The 26,283-nt window shown below is 53.9% G+C and overlaps 7 protein-coding genes across 7 annotated transcripts; 6 read left to right on the forward strand and 1 right to left on the reverse strand.

The window, feature by feature from the left end:
- Positions 1–1,010: 1,010 nt before the first annotated feature.
- Positions 1,011–2,931, reverse strand: J4E88_009808 (uncharacterized protein; the record flags this gene model as incomplete). Its single annotated transcript, XM_049403406.1, has 2 exons — positions 1,011–2,224; positions 2,283–2,931. 2 exons carry the CDS (start codon positions 2,929–2,931, stop codon positions 1,011–1,013), a joined length of 1,863 nt encoding a protein of 620 aa, XP_049250840.1.
- Positions 2,932–5,695: 2,764 nt separating this feature from the next.
- Positions 5,696–8,138, forward strand: J4E88_009809 (uncharacterized protein; the record flags this gene model as incomplete). The annotated part of the gene is made up of 5 exons (XM_049403407.1): positions 5,696–5,959; positions 6,021–6,270; positions 6,332–6,747; positions 6,803–7,032; positions 7,091–8,138. The coding sequence occupies 5 exons, from the start codon at positions 5,696–5,698 to the stop codon at positions 8,136–8,138; spliced, it is 2,208 nt and encodes a 735-aa protein (XP_049250841.1).
- Positions 8,139–9,196: 1,058 nt separating this feature from the next.
- Positions 9,197–10,230, forward strand: J4E88_009810 (uncharacterized protein; the record flags this gene model as incomplete). Its single annotated transcript, XM_049403408.1, has 3 exons — positions 9,197–9,517; positions 9,567–9,692; positions 9,739–10,230. 3 exons carry the CDS (start codon positions 9,197–9,199, stop codon positions 10,228–10,230), a joined length of 939 nt encoding a protein of 312 aa, XP_049250842.1.
- Positions 10,231–10,677: 447 nt separating this feature from the next.
- SEC24 (COPII subunit) lies at positions 10,678–13,549 on the forward strand (the record flags this gene model as incomplete). Its single annotated transcript, XM_049403409.1, has 5 exons — positions 10,678–11,499; positions 11,564–11,716; positions 11,770–13,124; positions 13,173–13,303; positions 13,356–13,549. The coding sequence occupies 5 exons, from the start codon at positions 10,678–10,680 to the stop codon at positions 13,547–13,549; spliced, it is 2,655 nt and encodes an 884-aa protein (XP_049250843.1).
- A 2,607-nt stretch (positions 13,550–16,156) lies between these two features.
- Positions 16,157–19,471, forward strand: J4E88_009812 (uncharacterized protein; the record flags this gene model as incomplete). The annotated part of the gene is made up of 3 exons (XM_049403410.1): positions 16,157–16,650; positions 16,697–17,125; positions 19,117–19,471. 3 exons carry the CDS (start codon positions 16,157–16,159, stop codon positions 19,469–19,471), a joined length of 1,278 nt encoding a protein of 425 aa, XP_049250844.1.
- Positions 19,472–20,507: 1,036 nt separating this feature from the next.
- J4E88_009813 (uncharacterized protein) lies at positions 20,508–24,387 on the forward strand (the record flags this gene model as incomplete). Its single annotated transcript, XM_049403411.1, has 3 exons — positions 20,508–21,491; positions 21,576–22,092; positions 22,145–24,387. The coding sequence occupies 3 exons, from the start codon at positions 20,508–20,510 to the stop codon at positions 24,385–24,387; spliced, it is 3,744 nt and encodes a 1,247-aa protein (XP_049250845.1).
- A 598-nt stretch (positions 24,388–24,985) lies between these two features.
- On the forward strand, positions 24,986–26,007 carry J4E88_009814 (uncharacterized protein; the record flags this gene model as incomplete). The annotated part of the gene is made up of 2 exons (XM_049403412.1): positions 24,986–25,228; positions 25,291–26,007. 2 exons carry the CDS (start codon positions 24,986–24,988, stop codon positions 26,005–26,007), a joined length of 960 nt encoding a protein of 319 aa, XP_049250846.1.
- Positions 26,008–26,283: the final 276 nt, after the last annotated feature.

The following is a 26,283-nucleotide window of genomic DNA, read 5'->3' on the forward strand; positions in this document are numbered from 1 at the left end:
AATGTCTCGTGCACTTACACAATCGAAATCACAAACTGAGTAGCATCAAGCAGCATCCAGTATGTATAACAAGCCCACCAAGATAGCGGTATCCACGCACTGGCAACTATCCGACGCGCATTGACATCGCCGCAATTTTTGGGTGTCCAATCGAACGACATCGACAAGCATGTGCTACATCCTCGTCTCAACCTGCTCCTCCCACCAACCCCAGACATGCGCCCACATCCTTCGCACCCGTTACACACAATGCGGCCATGCCGCGCTACACAGCCTAGACCCAAATCGGTGTCCATCGCGAATGAAGCGACGACAGATTAGTGATGGAGGAATCTGCGAGTGGTGCGAGGACAGAAGGAGTAGTCTGAGTGTGCTGCCGAGGAAGAGCTCGGTGGACAGCTTAGAAGGGTTGGAGAGTAGGAAGCGGAGGTTGAGTTGTGCGATGCAGGGCTGGCCTGTGGATACGGATGGCGAGAGTGTAGGCGACAAGGGAGACGGTGGGGATGAAGGGGTGGTGGAAGCCAGGCATGAGAATGAGGGGCGTGGGCGAAAGAGGAGCTTGGCGCTTTCCATGCAAGGGAAGAGCGATGCAAACCCCGTCTGTAGTGCTCCGGAGCCACCCACGAAGAAAACGAGGAAAAGACGCGCAATCACAAAACGACGATAGAAGACACGATTCAAGAGTAAAAAGCATACCATTGCACCAACTACCAACCCAAAACCCACATGCAAGTATAGACTATCCAAAAAGACAGGGAAGGGGGGTATACAAGAATAGTGCAAGCAAGGAGTCCAACAAAGAAAGTCTCATGACTGGTACCCCTCACCCACAAATGTATATATGTTTGCTCATCCCCATTCAATCGATTGCTCATCATCCCTCATCTCTCATTTGCTTTCCCAACATTAAGTCGTTGATCCATCCGTCGTATCCAAAGGAGCCAAGCACGCCGTTCTAGAAGTACTTACATGAAATTGTCTGTTTAACAAGGAGGACGTCGTGAGTTGTACTAGGCGTTCTCCTGGTTTTGCTGTGGCTGGTTGGCGCCAAAGAGTCCGCCGAACCAACTTGCGCGGTTGGCGGCCTTGCGGGCCTTTGAAGCTTCTTCTTCGTTCTGGACGAGGCGAAGAGGTCGCATGCCTTTACCCGTCATAGGGCCGGTGGTCTCACTGCGTGGCAGCTTTTGCTGTGGTGGAGATGGTGTGTCGACGTGGCTTGCCGAGGAAGACTCTGTCCGTGTGTCCACCTCTTTGTCTTCGGGGATGGGGCCTTGACCGGAAGGCGCCCTCGAGATGACTGGCGGACCGAAGAAAGAGTTGCGAGGCGAGACCATGCCAGGCGATGTTGGGTTGCTTGTAAGGCCCGGAATCTCAGAAGTTGAGCGACGGTGGTGGTGGCTGCCGCTTGGGTGTCGGCCTGACGTGCTTCGCGTCAAAGGAATGGAAGGAGCAGTGGCTGGATCCTCATGGGCACTCGTCTGGTTGGGCGCGGCGGGAGGACCCATCATAGACAAAGGGCGTGGCTTGCGGTTTCCGCCCATGGCAACAGACTTGGCGCGCTGGAGGAATCCTTGTGGCTGATCGCTGTCTTGGGGAGGCGGCGGTGGTAGCTCCTTGTTCTTGTTGGGGCCTCCGGAGCCTTCGTTCTCGACATCGTTTCCTAGGACCGATTCGAAGCCCTGGTGTGTGAGCAAACGACCGATGATCTTGTTGATGTAGAGGGTGAGGGCCTGGTTCTGCGCCTTCATGCTGCTGAGCTCAGTTTCGAGCTTGCGAACGACTTCGGCATCGCCTTCCTCGGCGGACTGAAGCTCGTCAGCCAGACTGGTTGAAGGGCCGCTACGGGACGGTGCGCGGTCTTCGGTGTTGGATGTCTCGCGCAGGAAGTCGCCGCGGCTCAAGTCTCCGTTGAGCGTCTTCTCTCCGAGCAGAAGCTGGAAGCTTTCGTTGTCTTCCATGAGCCTAGCGTTGGTCATGCGCGTCTCGAGCAGCTGCTTCTCTAGTTCGCGCATGCGTCCACCACCAGCATTCTCTACCTCCAACACCTTGACCTGGTATTCGGCGAGCTCGAGACGCAGGTCTTCGATGATCTTGTCTTTTTGGTGGATGAGCTTCGAGTTGTTTCGCGAGTCGCTGCGCTTGACCGAGTTGGGTGGTGCAAAGGATGCGACGTTCTCGAGGTTCTGGGAGGAGTTGGTGCGGGATGGGTTGTTGCGGAAGCTTGCTGTGAGGTGTGTCAGTATCTACATGACTCCTATGTTGATCCGACGAGTGTGACTTACAGGCTCGGGACAGGTGCTGCTCCTCTTCAGCCTCGCCAGTGGGCATGTTCTTGTTTGCCATGGTCTCCTTGAGGCGCTGGATGGTGTTTTGCATTTCTTCCTCCCTCGACTGCGTCTCTTCCTTCTCCTTGATGATCTGCGCACGTTCGGCCTCGTAGATGCCCTCAAGCTCGCGGTGTTGACGTGTCAGCTCGCGCTTTACGTTCTCCAACGACTCAACCTTCTCCTCTTCCTCGTGGGCACGTTCTTCAAGCTTGGCCTGCTCGGTGAGAGCATCGTCGAGGCGAGAGTTGAGGATCTCGACCTGCTTCTGTCGCTCCTCGGCCTCGCTCTCTGCCTTTTGCAGGCGTTCCTTGAGATCTTGGAGGAGGGCAGCCTGCTCGTCTCGGGCGTCGTTATCGGCAGCATCTGCCTGTGAGGTGCTCAGATTCGAGGATGCGGCAGGCTTCTTGACAGCTGCGCGCGCTGAGACTGGCGTGCCATTGGAGCCTCCGCGGACAGAGCGTGTTCGTGACACTGGGGTGGTGCCGTTCGTAGTGGGCGTCGAGGAGCGGGGAGTGCGGTTGGCAGCTCCAGGGGACGAGGAAGTCCTGGTGTTGACTTCGCGACGCGGGGTGCCCGGCGGCTTGGTTGCTGCGGCGGCCGACATGGTGTTTGAGTGTTTTCTTTGTCAAAGGTAAAGTGTGTCCCAGAGACTCGGGGTTGACAACGTCGCTCAAACAGGCGGCGGTTGCACAAGAGGTCCGATTCTGGAATCTGGGGCGATCAGCGAGCGAATGCGCCTCGGGATGTGCTGATCACTGGGGCTGTGCGTGCGGCTGATTGACGTGTGGAAGCGGATCCGTTCAGTTGCAATGTTTTGAAGCTGGATATGCGACACACCACGTCTACGAGTGCAAAACGTGGAGTAAGGAGACGGGCAACGTTGGACCAGTAGTCGAGACGGGTTCCCACCGTTAGAGTTGGCCCATAATCTCCGCTACCACGCCTTCCCTGCCCTGCATTAGCCCGAGATTACTCGCACGTGACAGAGCCGTTCTCCGGGAAACGACTCCTTACGCTGTAACTTGTAGTACGCCATAGCGAGCCCCTCTCCGCTGCACTCATTGCGCTCGGTACTGCCTGGTTTCAAGTTCATGTCAGTAATCTGGTCTAGCAATCAGTGGGTTTTCGCGACTTTTCCAGCCACATGTGGCGAAGTGAGCTCGGGTGGTTGCCACGCCTGTCCTCGCGAGACCCTCTTCCACGTTCGTTCCACGCACATATTAAGCACGTGACTATTTAGCAAGTTATCGTGAGCACATTCTACGCTGGAGAAGTTTGTTACTCTGCTTCCTCTCTATTTAATCGATCGGACGGCTTGGCCGTAAACGGGCGTACAGAATTTCGAGTCCAGGCCGTGTAGCATCGTCACCTTGAAGGCTGTCAGAGTAGGTGTTACAAGCACTAGCTTCGAAAGCACTGTTGGTTGTGGTATAGCCTCAGAGCGTTCTAGGATTGTCCAATGCGCTGCAGCGCTTCGAGACCACAGGACTAAACTTTGATCAAGTACTACAACTGAAAGCCTATATTACTATCAATATTATCGCGATTACTGATCACACAGCGTGCAAGACTTACCATATCTCAGGCAGATACAAGAATTACTCTCTTCTTTTGGTATGTGGGTGGCGGTCAAGTGAGATGCAACAGTTTGACACGCCCCACGGTAGACGGCTGGTACTCAATCTCTTGGCTAGCGATAGGATAGTCTCAGTGGGTTCGCAACACCATCTCCAGGAACAAATTAGAATGCTGATTTACCTAGCGATACTCTGGCCTATTCGTTGTCGCAGCGCGCGTACTTGCATCACTCGACGAGCTTGAATTGGATGCGAGGCTAATACACACGCGCACTCATGTCCGAAAGGCAGAATGTCGCTTGTGGCCATGTTGCTTTAACGTTCGTGAAGGCGTTCCAGGTGTGGCTCTGTTCAGGCCGCATAACTGGCCTCCCAGGCCGTTATCTTGTCGGTGCGACGTTCAGTGAATCCCTCCCGCCGCGTCGGGTGACGATCCAGACTGCGACGAGCATGTTTGGTGTGACCAAAGACTACTATTCCAAGGTTCGTTGACGCCTATATGTGTTCGCAACAACGCTTGTCGACCTCAACTCCGCGGGCCACCATCATTTTACTTTGTATCGCTCACCAGACGCTCACCGCTATAACTGGTATTTGGAACGCAATGCCATCTTTTGTACGCTCGGGGCGGTGCTGATCCATCACATGATCATTGCTGCTGTAGCCCTACAGACCCGTGGCTCCACCCCGAGTAACATCGACGATACGCATCGTCGCCACCTAGGTACCTAGACGACTGTGAACGAGAGCATCCGTTCGACGGTTCGGTTATCTCTGCGGCACGGTGCGTGTTGCTATTTAGGAACAGGCTGAATCCGTCAATGCTTGGAGTGTGATGAGATGCTTTCATTCTGCAAGCTGACCACCAACAACATGGCATTTGGGCGCTTGCACAGGGGAAAGGTGCTATTTTGCGTACCGTCAAGCCAAGCGTCCTTACGCCTAGTCGTGGACTTGGCAAAATGGACCAATCCGAATTACCAATCCGGGGCTGGACCACGAACATAGGTAAGCACCGACGATGGATCTACTTCGGGTGGGCGACCATTCTGGAGAAGAATGACGGCACCGGCTTGGCGCCGCGCAACTAATCGGATGTTTCTGCGTTTAATGGCGCGGTTTGGGATTCGGCGACAGCCTGTTGAAGGCGCCGAGAGACAGTAGGTTTCTCGACTCGATAACATAGCTCCGGGATGTTTCTTGGCTTTTGTGGCACAGCAATCAACAACAACTGAGATATCGAACTTGCAGTTTTTCTGCTAGCAATTGCCGCTCAACACAAAAGACGGCAGTCTAGTGGAGGCTTGAGTTCTTCGCCGGCTGGGGCTTGCAGGGGTCACCAAAGGCGCTGATCCCTATTCAAGAAATCTCGGCGTCGGTGCGGCGCAACGACGTACGGCAGTGTACGACGGAGGATTCCCCCAGAGGTGAAGACGGTAGTTTGGCCGGTTATGGACTTACGCGTGCATCATTTACATGCAGCCGTTTCGATCCACCTATGGCTTGGGACCCATACAAACATCCCGAGGCCTCTAATAGACCAGTCGTGAGTGGACACCGCTAGCCTGGGAATCTCCCAAACCTGCCATGATGCTCGCCTGCTCAAATGCAAGTGTTTTTATTTGATAATACAGGGCTACAGAGTACCAGGGTCCAAGCTAGCAGCTTTAGAAGGGTACAGGTACCAAGCACGTCTGTTGGCGTGACCTAGAGACGCAGGGTGACAGTATAAATCGCCTAGGTCCGCCCTTCTGCACTCTTCACGTCTCACAGAACATCTCCTACTTCAAGATGAGGACTCAAATCTTGACAGCGGTCACTGCACTGCTACACGTTGCCAATGCAGGATGTCCCTACATGGATGGCGAGTCTGTCGTTCGTCGAGACGACAGCCCCCAAGCTATGTCCACGGATGAGTTCATGGCCCAGTATGAAGTCGACGACAAAGGTACCTACCTGACCAGTCCCGTTGGAGGGCCAATCGAAGACCAGAATGCTCTCAAGGCTGGTGAACGCGGCCCATCACTACTGGAGGACCAGATCTTTCGACGAAAGGTGAGTTGTTTACATAACAACATCAGTCATTAGGATACATACTAACTCCACATCTCTAAAGATCATGCACTTCGATCATGAGCGCGTTCCTGAGCGTGCTGTTCATGCTCGTGGAGCAGGTGCCCATGGAACCTTTGTTTCCTATGGAGATTGGTCCAACATCACGGGAGCTTCTTTCTTGAACGCGCCCGGCAAGGAGACCTCCACCTTCATTCGATTCTCAACTGTGGCTGGTTCGCGTGGATCGGCCGATACAGTCCGAGATGTGCACGGCTTCGCTGTGCGCTTCTACACTGATGAGGGCAACTTTGGTAAGTATCCAGCCTGAGCACCTCGAGAAGATTTAATCTTGCTGACGCCGCCTCCCTGTAGATATTGTTGGAAACAACATCCCTGTTTTCTTCATTCAGGATGCCATCAAGTTCCCAGACCTGATCCATGCGGTAAAGCCCAAGCCCGACTCTGAGATTCCTCAAGCGGCAACGGCTCACGACTCCGCATGGGACTTCTTCAGTCAGCAACCATCTTCCATGCATACCCTTCTATGGGCTATGTCTGGTCATGGTACCATCCGAAGCTACAGGCACACAGATGGATGGGGTATCCACACATTCCGATTCGTGACTGACGCCGGAAAGTCCAAGCTGGTGAAGTTCCGCTTCAGGTCCCTCCAAGGAAAGGCTTCGCTCCTTTGGGAAGAGGCGCAAATGGCTGCTGGTATGAACGCAGACTTGCACCGACAGGACCTCTTCGACTCCATCGACAAGGGCTACTTCCCTGAGTGGGTGGTAAGTGACTCCAACCTTTGTTCAGAAGCGATGATAGCTAACTAGATTTCCACAGTTTGAGGCTCAGATCATGGAAGAGGAAGATCAGCTTCGATGGGGCTTTGATCTTCTTGACCCTACCAAGATCGTACCTGAGGACATTGTGCCTTTCACACCTCTTGGAAAGCTGACCCTGAACCGCAACCCACGCAACTACTTTGCCGAGACTGAACAAATCATGTTCCAGCCAGGACATCTGGTGCGCGGAGTGGACATCACTGAGGACCCGCTCCTGCAGGGAAGAATGTTAGTATAATGCCTCTTATACACACTTGAAGTGAGACTGTTACTGACGCATGTATAGGTACTCATACCTTGACACGCAACTCAACCGCAACATGGGATCGCCCAACTTCGAGCAAATTCCTATCAACCAGCCTCGCGTACCGGTTCACAACAACGAGAGGGACGGTGCCGGCCAGATGTACATTCCACTCAACACCGCCGCCTACTCCCCTAACACTCTCAACGAAGGCTCCCCGAAGCAAGCGAACCAGAGCACCGGTCGTGGGTTCTTCACAGCACCAAGCCGCGGAACCAGTGGGAAGCTTGTTAGAGCCGTCTCAAGCACCTTTGCCGATGTGTGGAGTCAGCCCCGTCTGTTCTTCAACTCCCTTCTGCCCGTTGAACAGCAGTTCGTCATCAACGCCATGCGCTTCGAGACCTCGCAACTGAAGAGCGAGGTTGTGAAGAACAACGTGCTCATCCAGCTCAACCGCATCTCTCACGACATTGCCGTAAGGGTTGCGGAGGCGTTGGGCATGACCGCACCGGAAGCCGACGATACCTACTACCACGACAACAAGACCATTGGCGTCAGCGCATCTGGTGAGCCGTTGCTCAAGCTCGATGGACTCAAGGTCGGCTATCTTACTAGCGCGGGTTCTTCCGATGACAACGCAAAGGCGTTGAAGTCAGCTCTCGCTGATCTCAATGTTGGCATGACTGTCGTTGCCGAGCACCTGGGTGCCAGCATTGACCAGACTTACTCTGCAACTTCCGCAATCCAGTTCGACGCCATTCTCATCGATGGCAGCGCAGAGAGCCTCTTCGCATCTATTCCTAGTCTGGCCAACTCCAACTCCACAACTGCACCCAGCCGCAACGCGACCGCCAGCGCCCGTTCGACTCTCTACCCTGCCGGCCGTCCTCTTCAGATTCTCCAAGACGGCTACCGTTTCGGCAAGCCCGTTGGTGTGCTTGGATCTGGCAACACTGCTTTCGGCGCTGCCGGTATCGAGGCCTCCACTCCTGGTGTCTACACTGCGAGCGACGTCTCGGCGGTTGTGGACCAGCTCTCTGAGGGTCTCAAGACGTTCAAGTTTTTCGACAGATACCCACTGGACAACTAGGGAAGATATACTGGGGTGACTGCGATGTAGTTCTTTTCGGTTTGTTCACGTGTTCGCGACTCGAGGTGCTGTTGCGCGCTCAAGAAACAATATATTTGGATACATCTACATCGTTAGATAAAATGATACTTTTTTGAACACAACGATGACCGTGACTATTGTCTGTGTGTGAAGAAGCCCTACCTCGGCATCAAAGCTCAGGGCCTGAACACTGACCTGAGCTCTGTCGCCTCATTTTTTCTCCAACATGGTCTGATTATGATCATGCGACTCTGAGATGAAGCCGTCGTAAGTAGATTGCTCCTCGAGCCTCATATTGCAGTGGGTTTCGGGAGTTCGAAAAGGTTCTTTACGTGAAACGCAGCGGATACCTCTACCGGACAGTTTGAGGTACGGAAACAGAAGAGGCACAAAGTAGTACAAGAAACGCAAAGGCAGGCTCCCACGGATGATTCGGCAGTAGTGGACGTGTGACTGGCTGTAGGTGCCAATGTTCGCGATGCGCAGCTTCCGGGCCCGGCTATGACATCACCGGCTCTTGCGCAACTTCCCCCCAGGCTGACCCCCGCTTCCCAAAACTCAAACAGTAACGATTCTCTGCCCAGTACGTTGATCCTGGAAACATCGCGACCGGGCTTTTTATACTCTCATACAGGTATGTCTCCACAATTCAGTACCATTACTCGCAGACTGCGCAGCGATGCGCGTGGTCTCGCGGCGCGTAATGAAGCGATGCTAACGGGTCGTAGGTCTATACAAACACTGAGGTTACAGTAAACCCACCATGTAAGTCGCTTCCTGAGTCTTCTCCGATGCTGTATCATGATGCGCATCGTACTATCCCTATTTCCTTTCCCCGGTGACTGTGCGCAACCGAAAGAAGGGTTCAATGTATCAACTTGTATACTCCTGTTCTACATGGCTATCGCGATCGCGGCCGCGATTGAAGCGCTCGCTGACCATGATACCCCTTCCACAGGAATCGATCACTCTCAGTGCGCTCGAAAAAGAGCACCAGCGGCAGTGGGGAGAAGTCCGCGCCCAAGCACCGCTTTACTATGGCTTCACTCCGAGGTACTCAGCAGCCGGAACTCTCGAAGAGGCTGTTCAAGATCATCAAATCGGAGAACCACGCGATTGGTGCCTACGAGGCTGCGGCACGCGAACGGGTCGGAATTGCTCAGCAGCTCTCCGAATGGGGCGAGGCTACAGAAGACGAGTCGATTTCGGAGGTCTCGGACAAGCTCGGAGTGTTGCTCGCAGAGATCGCAGAGCAAGAAGATATCTATGCGCAACAATTGGAGGAATATCGAGGCGTTCTGAAGCAGATTCGCAACACAGAAAGCTCGGTGCAGCCAAGTCGCGATCACAAAACTAAGGTGTGTTCTACGGCTATAGTCAGCATACTTCATATTAACCAGATCATAGGTTTCGGATGAGATCGCGAAGCTGAAATACAAGGAACCTCAGAGTACTAAGATTCCCCAGCTCGAACAGGAGCTCGTCCGCGCGGAGGCTCAGAGCTTGGTGGCCGAAGCGCAGCTCACCAACATTGTACGTTGAGTCAGAATTGACTTGTATCGTCTGCTGACCGATACAGACCCGTCAGAAGTTCAAGGAGGCATACGACCACCACTTCGCAGCCACCATCGAACGTGCTGAGAAGCAGATCATCCTAGCCAAGCACGCTCGCCGTCTCTTGAACCTCGTCGACGATACGCCCATTGTACCTGGCGATGTACACCCTCCATTCGCAGAGGCAGAAACAGCGCGCCAAGTCCTCAATGATGCTGAAGATGATCTTCGCCAATACCGATTAGAGGTCGAGCCTATCCATTCGAGTGCAGGTAACCTCGGAGTGGGTGCAATGCCAGGCGCAGCAGCACCGGGAGTCGGACTAGGGGGGACAACTGGCACGCCGGGTCCCGAATCTACTACCTATGGGAGTACAGTACGAAGTGAGAGTCCTGTGGGCGAGCAGTTTGACAAGGCGGGTTCCGCTCCTTACCCCTTGGAAGAGGCTGACAGGGTAGAGAGGCTGGAAAGGCAACAGGAGGAGGCTCCCAGACAGGAGGTTTCCAACGTGGCCTAAACTGAAGAGACTGCGACTTTGGGGTAGCTTTCTAGAGACATTTCCTTTTGTCTGTATGTACTAATGATTTGATACATATCCCGATTATGTCTCCTCTTCTGTAGCATGAGGTAACTTCGTAATGACACGTTTGTACAGATGAGTTCAGTGATGCCTAAAGTGATGCAACAAAGGTTTCGAGCCAATCGGGCACATAGTTCGGATGGGTGCCTGAAGGTGATGATGAATGTGTAGAAGTGCCCTGGGCCGTGTATAAGGTCCCACCTAAACCCTAGAATTGTCCGTGCATATTTGGCGGGGACCTCTTAGCGCGGAATGTGCCGTTCCCCAAGAAGACACATCGAGCTCTACGTCGTATCTAAATTCACGCGCACGCCCCGCCAACACCTCCAATCCCCCTACCACTACTTTCCAGCTCTTCCACTCACAGTCTCCGCTGCCGTAGCCATGGCGGACCGCAAAAAGAGAGATCGCTACGCAGCAGGAACAGGATACCAATTCGGCGCGAATACACCAGACGCCCAAGCCGGAGGAGTCCCCCCACCAGTAGTACCTGGCTATGGAGCTCAAACGCCTGCATACGGAGCAGCACCTTCTCCTGGGTTCGGCGCCCCGGCTCAGGGCTACGGAGCGCCAGCACAGGGTTATGGAGCGCCAGCCCAAGGCTATGGACAGCCCATGCCTCAAGATCCGAATGCCCTCAACCAGCAGTTCGGGCAGATGAACCTAGGCCAGGGCCAAGCAGCTCCGCAAGTTCAGCAACCCGTTGCGGCTACCCAGCAGAACCAGCTCTTCCCTTCGGACCTCATTGCGCAGCCCTTCCACGTCTCCGAGCTATACAACCCTCCTCCTCCCATCAACCTGCCGTCCAATGCCGCGGCCACCCCCTCCGAGTTCGCGAACGAATCGAGTAAATACCTGCGATGTACGCTCAACACCATCCCCACCAACCACTCGCTACTCAAGAAGAGCAAGCTTCCCTTCGCCCTCATTATAAGCCCATATGCGAGCTTGCACGACTCGGAGGACCCTGTGCCAGTAGTGCACGACCAGGTCATTAGCCGTTGTCGACGCTGCCGCGCCTACATCAATCCATTTGTCTCATTCTTGGACCATGGACACAGGTGGAGGTGCAACATGTGCAACCTGACCAACGACGTTCCTCAGGCATTCGATTGGGATGCAGCACAGCAGAAGAGCGTGGACCGCTGGCAGAGACCCGAGCTCAACTATGCCGTGACCGAGTTTGTTGCGCCTCAGGAGTACATGGTTAGTACTGGCTGTACGAAGTGCATGTGAGACAAATGCTGACTTCGTACCTCTATCTCTGCAGGTCCGCCCTCCACAGCCTCTATGCTACTACATCCTGCTGGATTGCACACAAGGCGCTGTCAACAGCGGATTGCTCGCCGTCGTCTCGAGGGTCATCAAGGAGTCGCTCGGTCGGATACCAAACGCAGACGGTCGGACACGCATTGGATTCATGGTAAGCAACGCGCTTCCTGAAAGCACATGGTGCGTAAGCTAACTATGTACCAGGCGGTCGACAACGGCTTGCACTTCTTCGGCATTCCTCCTGACAACAGCGAATCCAATGAACCACAACAGCTTGTAGTTTCCGACCTCGATGAGCCCTACCTTCCCATGCCTTCGGACCTCCTGGTCAGCCTCAGTCAATGCCGCAACAACATCGAGACGTTCCTTGACCGCCTCCCGACCATGTTCCAAAACACACACGTCCCTGGCTTTGCGCTGGGCTCAGCTCTCCGATCCGCACATAAGCTCATTTCCCCACTCGGAGGAAAGTTGACTGTCATTGCCGCATCGCTACCCAATGTTGGTCATGCAGCATTGAGCCCTCGAGAAGACAAGTCGCTACTGGGCACCGGAAAGGAAGGCAGTTTATTGCAGCCTGCCAATAACTGGTACAAGTCGTTCGCGGTAGAATGCTCTAAGAACCAGGTGTCGGTGGATATGTTCCTTTTCTCCTCGCAGTACCAAGATGTTGCGACTCTGAGCAACCTTCCGCGATTCACTGCCGGTCAGACATACTTTTACCCTGGATGGAACGCGGCAAGACAAGAGGATGTCGTCAAGATTGCAACCGAGCTGGCTGACTATCTGTCTGCTGAGATCGGTCTAGAGGCCGTTCTCCGAGTGCGCGCTACCACCGGATTGAGGATGTCTGCATTCTACGGAAACTTCTTCAACCGCTCATCTGACCTCTGCGCCTTCCCGGCATACCCCAGAGATCAAGCTGTAGTGATCGAGGTCGCCATCGACGAAACAATTTCCAAGCCATTCGCCTGTCTCCAGGCCGCTGTGCTTCACACTACCTCAAGTGGTCAGCGCCGTATCAGGGTTCTGACTCTTGCTGTGCCTACGACTGAGAGCCTGGCGTCAGTCTATGCATCAGCAGACGCGCAAGCGATCACTACCTACTTCAGTCACAAGGCAGTTGAGCGAGCATTGTCGAGCGGTCTTGACGCAGCACGAGACGCGTTACAGGCCAAGATCATCGAGATACTCTCAACTTATCGCAAGGAGTTGGCAGGCGGCAGCATGGGCGGTGGAGGACTACAACTACCGCAAAACCTTCGCGCTCTCCCCATACTGTTCTTGGGACTCATCAAGAACGTTGGTCTTCGCAAGAGCGCTCAAATCCCGAGTGATCTCCGTTCCGCAGCTCTTGACCTCCTCTCTACACTGCCATTGCGCCTACTTACGCAGTACATCTACCCGTCTTTCTACTCACTCCACGATATGCCTGATGATGCTGGTGTACCGGAACCTACCACTGGACAGATCACAATGCCACCTGCATTAAACCTTTCCAGTGCAGCCATCGTGCCTTACGGTCTGTACCTCCTGGACGACGGTGTGAACCAGTTCTTGTAAGTACAAGCGCAGAGTCTGTATCGATATAGGGCTAACGTGACTAGGTGGATTGGCCGAGATGCTGTCCCCGCGCTCCTGAATGATGTATTTGGCGTCGAAGACCGCACACAGTTGAAACAGGGCAAAGCCTCATTACCTCTTCTAGACAATGAATACTCCGAGCGAGTGCGAGCAGGTGAGTTGACATTACTGATGATTTATACAGTCAGATTGCTGATATAAGATAGTCGTCGAGAAATCGAGAGATCACAAGTCGAAGGGTGTAGGCTCAATCACCCTACCTACGCTGTACATTATCAAGGAAGACGGCGACCCAGCCCTTAAGCTATGGACACAGACCCTCCTTGTCGAAGACCGGGCAGACCAGGGTGAAAGCATCGTCCAATGGATCAGCAAACTCCGAGAAAAGGTATATCAATGAGTCAGCTGCCTGCCCGAAGAGAAGACTGACGTTCCACCTAGGTTGTGCAGTAAGCATCGGATAGATTTAGGCACTTGTTCATTAGGCGGTGTGGATTGGGCGGGTCAATACCGCATTGGCGCAAGATCCGAAGAAGAAATCAGCATTGCTTGGGCGGTGGAGTGATGACTGGGAGTCGCACCAAGCGAATCGTGACTTATACAGCAGCAATGTGATACCAGCTTCCATCTGTTTGTTCTTGGCCACCTCGGCTGTGTCAATGTACCACAGTTGTGCGGCGAGGCAGCTGCCCGTCATTGCCACACGGCGTCAATGCATGGCGATGAAACGTAGTGCTAAGCTGTTGTGCGAGTACTGAGGAGGGGCCTGCGGTTAACGTGTATGCAAGACAGGCTTTCCCCGTGTGCATCTTGAGTTGCTCGATAATCGATAAGAGTCATACCTCGGTCTTCGCGCTTCGCGCACGGGCTATCACACGGCTGCAGGCAGGCACAGGCACGTTCCGAGCGTTGACTCCACTATCGCTAACCTGACCATGAGCGCGAGTAATGCACGGCTCCCTCAACACCAACGCCACCGCTGGCGACAAATGCGTCCAGACATCTGGCTCGCCCGCTAACTCAAGCCCGCATGATTCGGTAAAGCTACTATTTTGAACATGTAGGCCTGCATACACTATGTGTTTCACCAATCCTCCAGCTGCCGCTGCAGGAAGGACGAGTGTTTTCTTTGTAGGCACGGCGCACGATCCTCGTGTGGGGATGCGCCTACGCAACGTGTCAATAGCAATATTGCGTCTCGTTTAGGCACCGGAAGCGGAATCTTGAAGCATACAAGGGACAAAGTACGGTACAGACGACGCAACGAGGCGCACCGCGCAGATGACCACGATATTCGCGATCCATGGTATCATCCCGCGTCTGTCCGCCAGATTCCCTCGAATCATACACTGCTTGCCAGGAACTAGTCGGGCCACTGGGTCCTCCGCCTTTCTGTCAGCGCTTCCGAGCTATAGAGTGTGATGGCGACAAACTGTCACGCACCGCTCAAAGCCCAACGCCAGGCAACGCCAGGGGACAGACTACCGTCTCTGACCGCCTCGTTCAACAGCCGCCTGGCGCCTTTCGCGCTGCAAAGACGCAAAATTTGAGTCGCTGAAGTCCGGCAGAACCACGGATGCTAGCCTTTCGCTTCGGCAAGGTACAAAGGTACAACACTTTTTGTGGATCTGGTCGAGTCCCCTTGCATCGGCGCTCGCCCACGCTGCTAGCTTGCAGCGACTATCCGCGTCAACCAATTACTTGGGCATGGCACTGTCAGCTTCGCCAGGCGGCCGACGCCATGCTCGTCTGCTTATGGCTGTCTTCTCCCAGGCGCGCAACTTGCCTTGAGGGACTGGCCAAACGCGCCGGCGCGTCCATGGCATAGCCAGCCATCATGGTCCCGATCTATCTGATAACACGTGAAACGGCAGCGGGCGTTGGTAGGTGTTTCGTCATCAATATCCAGCGTGCTCAGGTCCCGGCCATAACGCACGACCTAGAGCGAATAGTCAGGTTCTTGACCCATCGCTGCAAGCATGTGCCATGACCGTTGTTAGCAACCGGAAACAGGCAGTGCTGCCCAGTGCCCCGCCGCACAATATGATGCCATGTCCTGCAGCCAGGCCGATTGCTTGACGGCAGATGCGCGCTGCTCGTCAGGTTGCAGACGTACTGTGGTCTGACAGGCGGACGAGCATGCTCTGGGGCTCAGCTGCACCTCTTCATCATGTCTGGGTCGGCGGGCCAAGCATCGCTAATTCCAAGGATCTGCAGGCAAGATGTGCCTTCGTCGCAAGGTGGATCGGACTCTAACCCCAGCCTTCTGCCAGGCCGTCCGTCCAGGGCGCACGACAAAGCCGCTAAGATCCCGTCCTGTGCCTTACCAACCCCTCCTCGTGCATTTGCGACGCAATCGTGAGTTCGTTCTAATCCCGCTCTCCTGCATCGACACCTGCTCCTCTGCCTTCATACCCGGGTCTTGCACAGTCTAGCTGCATCGCCACAAGAGCCGCATCCTGCCGCTCCTACTCGAGCCCTTGTGCGCATCGAGTCTTGCGTCAAAGAGGGGCCAATCTCCCCGCCACCTGAGGCATCCCATCCCGCGCCTTATCATACACCCAGCCCAAAGTCCGAGTATCCGTGGTTGCTCAACCCTCACCACTGGTACACCTTTGGGCGACACCAACTTGACGATTTTACGACGCAACGATCGAATTTAACACGACCTCGTAGATTTTGTTTGACCTTGCTCGCTGGGCGCTGACTCCGGATGTTGTTGCAACGCCGCCCTCTATTCGTCATCATATCGTTTCAGCCTTCCCACATCCGCTCCAGGAAGGGACCACCCGCAGTATCATACTGATTGCGCCGCTCGAGGCAACCCGCCTGGGACCTGCGCCTGCATTAACTCTCCAGTCTTACATCACCGGCGCTACCAAAGCGAGCTCCCTCGTGCAGGTTGTAAGCTATACGCGCTCGTCTCCGCAGACTTGCGCGGCTCACTCAGCACGACACGGAACAAGAGGTGGCTATCGTTAGACTGCTGGTCACCGCCTCTTCCAACATGTCTACTTTCCAAGCAGTCAACACCACATTGTCGGTCCCAGATGCGCCACAGGGCCGCCCGGGTGACGAGACGACGCCGACTACTCCTCGACCGAACAGCAGGTTCTTTGCCGAATCGAAAGCGACCGAAGAGATCCGCGCCGAAGACCCATCGGCTAAGACACCTACACGCAACACCTTTGCGGGACTTGTTGGTCAGCGACCACTACCCTCGTCGCCGTTTACACCCGGCCGCGAGCTGAGCGAGACACCTTCAGCTTCGAACAAGAGCGAACAAAGTAGAGAGGACTCGCATAGGCCAACAACCTCGGGACAAGACGTGCATATGGGTGATGGGGATGATGACGAGAAAGACGGATCGGACAACGATAGCGTAACCAGCGATTCCAACCGGCCGTCTAAAAAGAAGAAAGGACAACGCTTCTTTTGTACCGACTTTCCGCCGTGCAATCTAAGCTTCACGAGAAGTGAGCATCTGGCACGACACATTCGGTACGTAGTTCACTATGCGGCACGCTACATTGCTAACACACTGCAGTAAGCATACTGGTGAAAGACCCTTCCAATGTCACTGTTCCCGGCGATTCTCGCGACTCGACAACCTCCGACAACATGCCCAAACAGTTCACGTCAACGAAGACATACCTTCGGAATCGCTAGCTGCAACGGGTACGAGGTTCCAAAGGCAGATCCGGACCGACAGAGTAAGACCACCTGGAAACCGATCTCGAGCGAACACACTAGGCAGCACAGGTGGCCATAGCAGAGGCCACAGCAGAAACCTCTCAGCTTCAAGCATAATCTCTACCGCTTCGACCATGAGCGCGGCACCTTCTCCCGACATTCGACGTAGGCCACCACCTTTGGCCATGGCTAGTGATGGTGGTGCTAGCGCGAGGGCTCGCCTGTCACTAAATACCATGAACGCGTATGACCCACCGATGATGGGCTCTCCTGGGCCTGTCGAGTATGACACGCAGTCCAACGCGCCTACAACGCCCACATCCGCTACCTTCTCGACAGTTACTGGCAGCCCCGCTCGCTACGGGTCCACTATACAGTCTCCGGTTTCGTCTTCGTCCAGGCCAGTCTCATGGGCCGGACCACCCCTTCCAGGACGTCGAGAGTCCATCTCGTCCAGTGGTAATCCTTTCTCTGGTCCACCAGGACAGGGTCCTTCTACGTACATCACGCCTCTGCAGTCGACTACCGCACCCGGCTATTCAGCCCAAAGCAGCGCATATGCGAGCCCAACAGCATCTCAATTCTCAGAGTCGAGGAGAGATTCAAACGCAGATGCGGACTGGAGGCGACGTACGTGGCATCCAGGAACTTGGGGGCATACTGGGCCTCGCCCAGCGACCAGTGGGCTTGGTTATCACCAGACGCCAGACGCGGATCGGCCCACGTTTACTTCAATTCCGGCCGCTTCTCAAACTACCCGTCTTCCGGGAATTGAAAGCTTCGACCATGCACCCCCTCCACTTCCTCGACGCCAGCCAAGTCCAATGCAAGTAGACGCCCCAGCTCGTCCATTGACATATCACGCGCCGATGGAGCACCCGCCTCCGCCTCATAGGGGTCACCACAAAAGAACTAGTATTTCTTGGGAAATTGACCGTCTGAACATTGCTGGCCCAAGTTCTCAGAGAGAACCACAATGGTCGCAACCCTACCCTGGCAGTGCCGGACGAGCGAATGCTACACGCCCTACGACCGCTCATGGGTACTTTAGTCGGCAACCTTCTAACGTTCAGCCAATCCAGATCCCTTCCATCAACGCTTCGCCCAGGACTTCGCAAGAACAGCCTACGACGCCCCGAAAGAACAAGCGACAGGCATGGTATAACGGACCTGTCAGTCAACCACAAAGAGCTATGCAGAGAACGTCACCTGAAGATAGTAGCAGTAGTGAAGGCGTTCCCACTCCAGGGACGATTTGGGAACATCATCCAAACATCGTGGGCAGCAATGGATACGTCGAAACGCCAGTCGTCGAAGATTACAAGTCGCAAGCATCAATTATGGAAAGGCCGCATCCATTACAATCGCAACCACACCATTATCATAGCCACAGCCTCTCCAACTCGAGCTCAAGTTATCGACCGCAACGAGAACCCGAGCGGGGACCCGCAACGTTCGGTCAGCCGCTACCGCAGCAGACAGCCAACAATGATATGCGTCGCTTGGAAGCGCTTGTTGCTGTCGCCACTGGCGAGCAAGCCGTGGAGAACCGCTCTTAGGTTAGGTCAGCTGATTGCTTCCTCACCGCCTTTACATCACACATCGCCATCATCAATTTACGTCGAGTTTTTCAAAGCACACCCACGATGTCACGACCTCGAAGAACAATAACGAATCTCCTATGATTTACGCAATGATACACATGTCTGGTGTTTTACTCCCAGTTCCGCATGACAATCTCTCGGTCTTTTGCTTTGTTTCCCTTGCCTTCACTTCAGATATCGCCGACCAGGTGAGGGCCCTTGTTGTCGCTTTCCATATGATACCAATCGGAGCTTCTGCTCGAACTTCCTTGGGATACCCCGATCCGGCATATGTCATTTTCCCTTTGTTTTGCTTGCCTTTGTGCATATGACGTTTTTGCTTTCGTTTTAGGGATATACCAAATCGAACAGCGGGAGTCTGGAGTTTTTTGTCAGGATCAATTTCTTTTTCTACATGATGACTCTGTCTATTAGGATGTGCTGTCGTGCTGTTTTTGGCGGGACGGGTCACTGATGATGAACATTGGTAATGGGTAGAAGCTGGAAGGGTCAATAGTTGTCCTTGGACATTCTTAACATGCTTGTATATGCTTTCTCAGATGATTATGACCTAGTATGCTTTCTTGTGACCTACTGCGACAGATGCCTAGAGACAGGCGATTATGTTATTTTGACAAGTCGATCTCTCGCGAAAGAAGAAGATTCCGTCCACCCTATACAAACATGTTAGCATCCGCATTGTCAACAATGGCGATGAGGCTTCCATCGTCCGTGTCATGGATCTACTCGATAAGAATGACCAGCCGGAACTGGGCGACATGAGCGATCTGGACCCCGTCAAAGTCAGTCTCACCAGGTTCGCGGCGGTCCTTAGGCGGAGGAAGGAGTCATTCGAATACCCCGCTAATAGCCTCATTACTTTCAAGCACATTTTGACTGGGAATCAACAGATTGCGATCACGAAGAGCGAGCAGCTCGCATACGCATTGGAACTACTGCGTACACGGGGAAAGAGTGAGATTGAGATGAGGGTAGACACATTTGCAGAGGAAGAGGAAGAGGGAGAGGAAGATTTGGTTGGATAGGTTGGATAGGTTGGATAATAATAGCAGAGAAGTTAAAGGGTAGTAGCAAGGAGGTTGAAGGATAATAGTGTATATCAAGGTTGGCAGGCGTCTCTAGTAGACAAGGAATGGACAAGTGGTGTACTTGGATAGATAGGTTTAGGTGTGGAACAATACAGCCTTCTAATGCCTAGGCGGTTGAGCGCTCTGGTGTTGCAGCTACTATGGATGCTGCGAGGGAAGTGGTTGGGATTGGCGGGGCTGAAGTCGCGGCAGAGCTTGCAACTGGCGGCGTATGTGAGTCTGATGAACCTGCAGTACAGAATTGGCGGATGCCTGGTTGATTGATCGGTCGTTTTGTGGTGGCATTGTTCCGAGTGTTAAGAATTGAGCGCGAGAACGGAGCTGAGAGAAAGACATAGTGAACGAGTGCTGAGATATATATATAGAACGAAGACTGAGGGGGGGGGGTGTGCGTGAGAAAAAAGGTTGAGAAAGGTTGTGAAGCTGGTGCGGTGAGGTGTATTAGTGGGACTTGTACTCGCATGCCAGAACGAGGCAGGAGCGACCCTGGTGCTACTCTCGAATATTTCAAGAGAATGAAGTCTAGTTGTAGATTTAGCTGCTTCTGCAATCGATGGCGATAACAAGCGCAGCAACATTGTTAGGAGAAGAAGCCGACGTGGTTGCTTGTCTTGAGGGAGTAGTCTTGTAGAGAAACTCGCCGTCTCAAGGAAGGACTGGCCTTAGATGGGAGGTTCTAGGAGGCGATGATAAGATACGCCTGTGAGTGCTTAGTAACTCAGTTGCGGTTGAAGCGTCTCATACAATACATTGTGTCCAACGTGGTGGCGGCGCACTGTTGTCGGGGCAACGATACGGCCAGGACAGGAGAGGACAAAGCGCGTTCTAGCGTATCATCCCACATGCAAACCCCGCGTACCCTGAGTTGGTGTACACATCCGCTTGCAGCAACAACGACAGCAGGCACTGTACCTGTGTTTCTGATACCCTCCTTTTTCTTCTTCTTTCTTTGTGATACCCCCCACCCGGCGCCATGGCTTCCGACGACGTTACCGACTTCGAGGTGATTGAAGGCCAGAAGGAAAACATCCAGAGCATCCCCAGCGGCCGCTCCGCCAAAGCACTCGCGCAGCTATACACGCCACCACTTACTTCTGGCGCTGGTCAGACGCTATCCCCTTCGCAGATGCAGGATGCGAACAGCGCAGCCCGCCTCAAGTTCGAGAAGGAGCTCATGGCGATTGACGACTCGGACGACCCATTAGATGTTTACGACCGTTATGTCAAATGGACACTCGACTCGTACCCCTCGGCACAAAACACACCTCAATCGCAACTCTGCCCTCTGCTCGAGCGCGCAACCAAAGCCTTCCAATCCTCGCCGCAGTACAAGAACGACGCCCGCTACCTCAAGCTGTGGCTGCACTACATCCATCTCTTCTCAGATGCGCCGCGCGAGACATTCGCATACCTTGCGCGACACAGCATCGGCGAGAACCTTGCGCTATTCTACGAAGAATTCGCGGCCTGGTTAGAAGGTGCGGGTCGCTTCACACAAGCAGAGGAGATATACAACCTGGGCATCGACCGCGAGGCCCGTCCAGTCGAGCGCCTGATTCGCAAGTACGGAGAATTCCAGCATCGTCTCGAGAGCCGCCCGCAAGAGGTTCCCGAGCCTTCAAGCCCCGCACTCCCCGCCGTCCGTCCAGCCCTCGCCGCTAAGATGGACCCCTTTGCGCATGCATCGCCGAGTGCGCCGAGCCCACAACCACAAAGTGCGCCAAAACCTGCCGGAGGCGCTTCTCGCTCGGGGAAGGCTAAGCTTGCCATCTTTTCCGATGGCGACGATGCCGCGAGACCCGGGTCGACTGGTAGCATGGAAGGATGGGATAGCATTGGATCGCTCGCAGACCGCAAGAAGGAGAACGCAACGGAAGCGCGCCCTTGGGCTGGTGAGACTCTGAAGGTCGGAAAGAAGAACACGGGCGTGCCAAAGATGTCAATCTTCAAGGATGAGGTGAGTTGATTTGCCTACATCAGCCCCTTCATATATTTACGATCACAGGACTAATTGGTGGGCGTTTGCCATACATGTATTCAGACCAAATCAAATCCCAATGACGAGAATGTCAGCCCCCATCCATTGCGTGAACATCAGCAAGCAGTAAATCCAAGAACAGGCAGGCTTGAGGTAGTCTTTGTAGATTTGGAGCAGGTGTACCCTAACCATGAAGATCCGATGTCAGAGGAATACTCATTTGAGGAACTTCGAGCTAAATACAGGGGATGGATGGACCACGATTGGGATGCTATCCGCCGCAAGGAACAGAAGCAGGCAAGGAAAGCGGCCGAGGAGGCAGAAGCTGCCGCAAGACTAAAGCCAAAGGCCGCGCCTCTAGCGCCCAAACAGGATTACGAACAGCCTCCTCAGCCCAAGACCGTGCCTCTAAAAGGCAGCGTTGATGATGACATGAACAACGACGAAAATGCGCCGCCTTCACAAGCAGATGTAGACAAGGCACGGGCTGCTAAGAAGGCGAGACGAGAGGAGCGTGCCAACAGGACTAGGAAAATCAAGGTCATGGAAGTCAAAGAAGTTCGCGGAGAGACTCAGACAAGTGAGTGTTTGATTGTATATGAGACTGTCACGTACGTACTAACATGTCTTAGTCCAAGCCAACCTAGATTCTCCAGCGAAGCCCAAAATCCGGCGAAAGAAGACAGGCCCGGAGACCACAATGACCCTCCACACCAAGGAAGCAATGGACGAGATCTACGACATATTCAACGAGCCACTGAAGAACGCCGACGAGAACACTTCCGAGAATCAGAGTGGTGATGAAAGCAGCGGTGACGATGAGGACGACTACACGAGTGGTGCCGAAAGTACGGCAACCGGTCGCATATCCGGCGCTACGAGCGAGTTTGGGGATGAGACAACAGCTGGCGATTTCACACTCGGCACCAGGGTGCTGGATGTTGACGCTGAGGATGAAAGCGATTCCGACGCTTCAGATACCAAGAGTGCTTCTGCGTGGTCTGACTTTACTGAGAGCAAGCACGTGCCCAAGGATGGTCAAGAGGATGAATCAGATGATGAGTCTGAGCAATCTGATCAGTCTCAGAACGATTCTTTTAACGAAGTAACACGCGCAGATGTCGACGTGGAACAACAGCAAGATTCTGACGTCGTAACTCCGACCTCGCCCTCAGCGCCCACATCGCTACCTACCCGCTTCGTTCCCGTTCCACCGGAAGACTACGTTCCAGCTATGCAGCCCTACCGAGACCCGGCCCAGGCTGCTAATAACCGTCTGCCGTTCATGACGCCTATTGTCGAGAAGACGGAATCATCCCTAGGCATCGCCACCGCTTATGCAAACAAGGACTACTTTACTCCTGCGACCAAGACACCATCACGATCGAAAGGTACCACTGATATCCTTGAAGATGACGACGACGATGATGATACTTGCGGTAGCGCCTTTTCAGATATCCTGAGTCAGGTTATTGATGGCTCAGGGAAAGTTGCGAAGCTCGCCCTAACAGAATCGAAACCAGTACCTAAAGAGCCCATCGCCGAACCGCAACGGAAGCCATTGGCTGCGAAAGATGTCGCGCCAAAACCAGTAAAGCCGAATGGTCCAATTATTCAGGATGCACAGTGCAATCCAGTCGACGAGAACATCCGCAAGGTCATCCTACAAGAAATCCAGCCACCGCTCGATAGCTACGATGGCTACTACGCAGACACCGAAGAGAGCTACGGAAAAGGAGCCGACATCCGCAAGTATACCAAGGCTCTGAAATCGGGCAAGGGCGCGAACGACAAGACGGCCAACCTTGCAGTCTGTCCTACTTTGAAGTTTCCCACAACTCAGCGGACATACGCTGTCAAACGCGAGCTTGGTAAGGGTGCTTTTGCTCCAGTGTACCTGGTTGAAAGTCGAGACCCCGAAGAGGATGATGATGAGAACAAACCTTCGCAGATGGGAAAGGGCGAATTCGGCCTGAAGCGCAAGAATCTGGAGGCTATCAAGATGGAAGATCCACCAACACCGTGGGAATTCTACATCATGCGACAAGCCAAGCGACGGCTGGGTGTATCTCGAGCGGCTGATTCGATTGTTCACGCGTACGAGATGCATGTCTTCAAAGATGAATGCTATCTCGTCGAAGAATTTAGAGATCAGGGAACGCTGCTCGATCTGGTGAACTTATCAAGGGGAGACAACGGTGTCATGGATGAGCAGCTTGCGATGTTCTTTACTGTCGAATTGTTCCGCACAGTCGAGGCGCTTCACTCAAAGGGTGTAGTCCACGGCGACCTCAAAAGCGACAACATCCTCGTCCGCTTTGATGGGTTGCAAAAAGATGAGCATTGGGATTCAGAGTACAAGCGCGATGGGCGTGACGGCTGGTCTGCGAAGGGTGTCTCACTCATCGACTTTGGTCGCGGTATCGACATGAAGGCCTTCAAGCCAGACGTCCAGTTCATCGCAGATTGGCCCACTACCGAAGCCGACTGCGCCGAGATGCGCGAACTTCGCCCGTGGACCTACCAGATCGACTACCACGGTCTCGCTGGAATTGTTCACAACCTCTTATTTGGCAAGTACATATCCACGATCGCTGAGCGTGGCGCTACTCTTGGTGCCGGAGCGACGAAGACGTACAAGATCAAGGAAAGCTTGAAACGATATTGGCAGACTGATATCTGGCACTCATGCCTTGATTTGCTGTTGAACCCACTCATGCACCTTGAGGGTGAAGAGGGGAACAAATTGCCGGTACTGAAGGGTATGAAGGAGGTGAGGGAGAAGATGGAAGAGTATCTTGAGAACAACTGTGAGAAGGGCGTTGGATTGAAGACTCTTATCAGGCGCATGGAGGATGCAGTGAAGAAGAGGTGATGGGACTTGTTTTTGTGCTTATTTGTATGACATTTGGAGTTCTGGAAGGTTGTCATTGTAGGGTTTGGATAGATGATACCACTGGGAATGACGAATGGATTTGAAATGCTTGCTTGTACATTCACACTTTACCGAGAGTGTCTACAGAAGCCCTTCGCTGGTTCGTAACTCGCACTAACATATGTCCATAAGGTTATCGACCTAATCGGAGAAATTGGATTATCAGTAGTCCGGCTTGAAGGCATGCTGATCTTGATGGCTCTTGCATTTTTATACTGTTCTCATAGCCGCTTCCCCTCACATGATTCGTCGTTCCTTCTTTCCAACCAACTCACCTGCTTCGACACGTCCTTTGACAGCATCGTTCCTCCCACCACGTACTGAGCTAGACGCATACGATAAGAAGCCAGCAATGCCACCCAAACCTCCACTCTTCATCCACCAACAATTTAGACAAGACACTCCTAGCTTCCAGCAGCATACTTTGAGCCTTCCTACCACCTCCCACCTCCGCCTACTAATTCCGATTACCTGCTCGCCGCATCGTCAGCCTAGTATGTTTTCGGTTCAGCACAAAGCCTCCTCCTTGCTCCACACGATGCTCGTCACCGGCATCATCCTGATCCCGACCGCCATCGCCACACCCGCCGCGGTGCAGGACCTTACCGATATGCGCAGTGCCGTCGATGCAGCAGCAAGTGCTATCGGAAATCCGAATAACCCCAATCGAGGCTTTGGCTTCAACCTCTTCGGCGGCAGCGGTCAGATGGGCACTGCCGACCTCGTCAACAACATCACCAACACTATCCTCCGAGCAAAGTACCAACTAGACACGAACAGGGTACGTGTCTTGACCGCTACCTCGAGCATTCTGATAACCAGCACTAACAAGACCAACAACAGACATCATGGCTCCAGCCCAGCAACTCGACCCTCAACGGCACCTTACCCACCTCCAGTGTGCCCACACTCGCAACCCCCACGCTCCCCATAACAGTCAGCCTCGCCCTGCCAACCAGCATCCCCACCACAACACCCACGCTCGACAACCTCACCATTGACCTCACGTCCCCCTACATGGCCTACGTCCAATCCATGCCCAACCTAGCCAACAGTCTCATAACCCTCGGCCGGTCCTACCACCGCGAAATGAACAGCCCCGTCAACGAAGCCGTCGCCGGTCTCCAGCAAGGCCTCACCACCTTCCAGACCGCACTGCTCGAAAGCGAGCTCATCAGCGCTCAGGCTGTTATACGCACCATACGTGCGAGTAGTAGTCTGGAGAGTGCCGCGACGGCTTGGAGTCGCTTTCTCAATCTACCCGGTGGTGGTGGTGATGACGACGATGATGGTAACGCGGGACCTGTCTCTCCGTCGTTGCCCGCCGTGCCGGGAGTGGGAGGTCGGCGTGTCTTGGGCAGGGCCGAGGCGAAGAGGCCGCCGCCGGGGAATGGCAGGTTCTATAGCCACCTGGAGCTGTGGAATCGGTCGGAGCCTAGGGCGAGAGTGTCGACGGAGGGCAAGTTCTCGCCGCATGATCTTGTTGTGCAGGCTGAGGAGAAGCGTGTGAGTACTACTGCTGCGGAGAAGGCGAGAGTGGGAAGGCCTTTTGTTGTTTGAGTTGGCTGTTCTGTTTCTTGTACTTTCTTCTCTTTCTCAATGCATCGTGAATATGAACAGGCTCTTTCTTCCAAAGCTTCATCATACATGTTAGATTCGTTCAACGTTCTCTTCTCTCTTCATTCTCACCACATAAAGCACATACCCCAGATCGTAACATTTCGAGAGAAAAAGTATGCTTCGATAAGAATAAAGCTAAGCTAAGAGTTGTGGCGGGGGATATCTTCGAAAGCCAGTATGCAACGCAGAGACGAGACCAAAGCAAACAGCGAACAA

Source organism: Alternaria novae-zelandiae (assembly GCF_023758075.1).
Source record: "Alternaria novae-zelandiae strain BMP 2774 chromosome Unknown scaffold_26, whole genome shotgun sequence".
Taxonomy (NCBI): domain Eukaryota; kingdom Fungi; phylum Ascomycota; class Dothideomycetes; order Pleosporales; family Pleosporaceae; genus Alternaria; species Alternaria novae-zelandiae.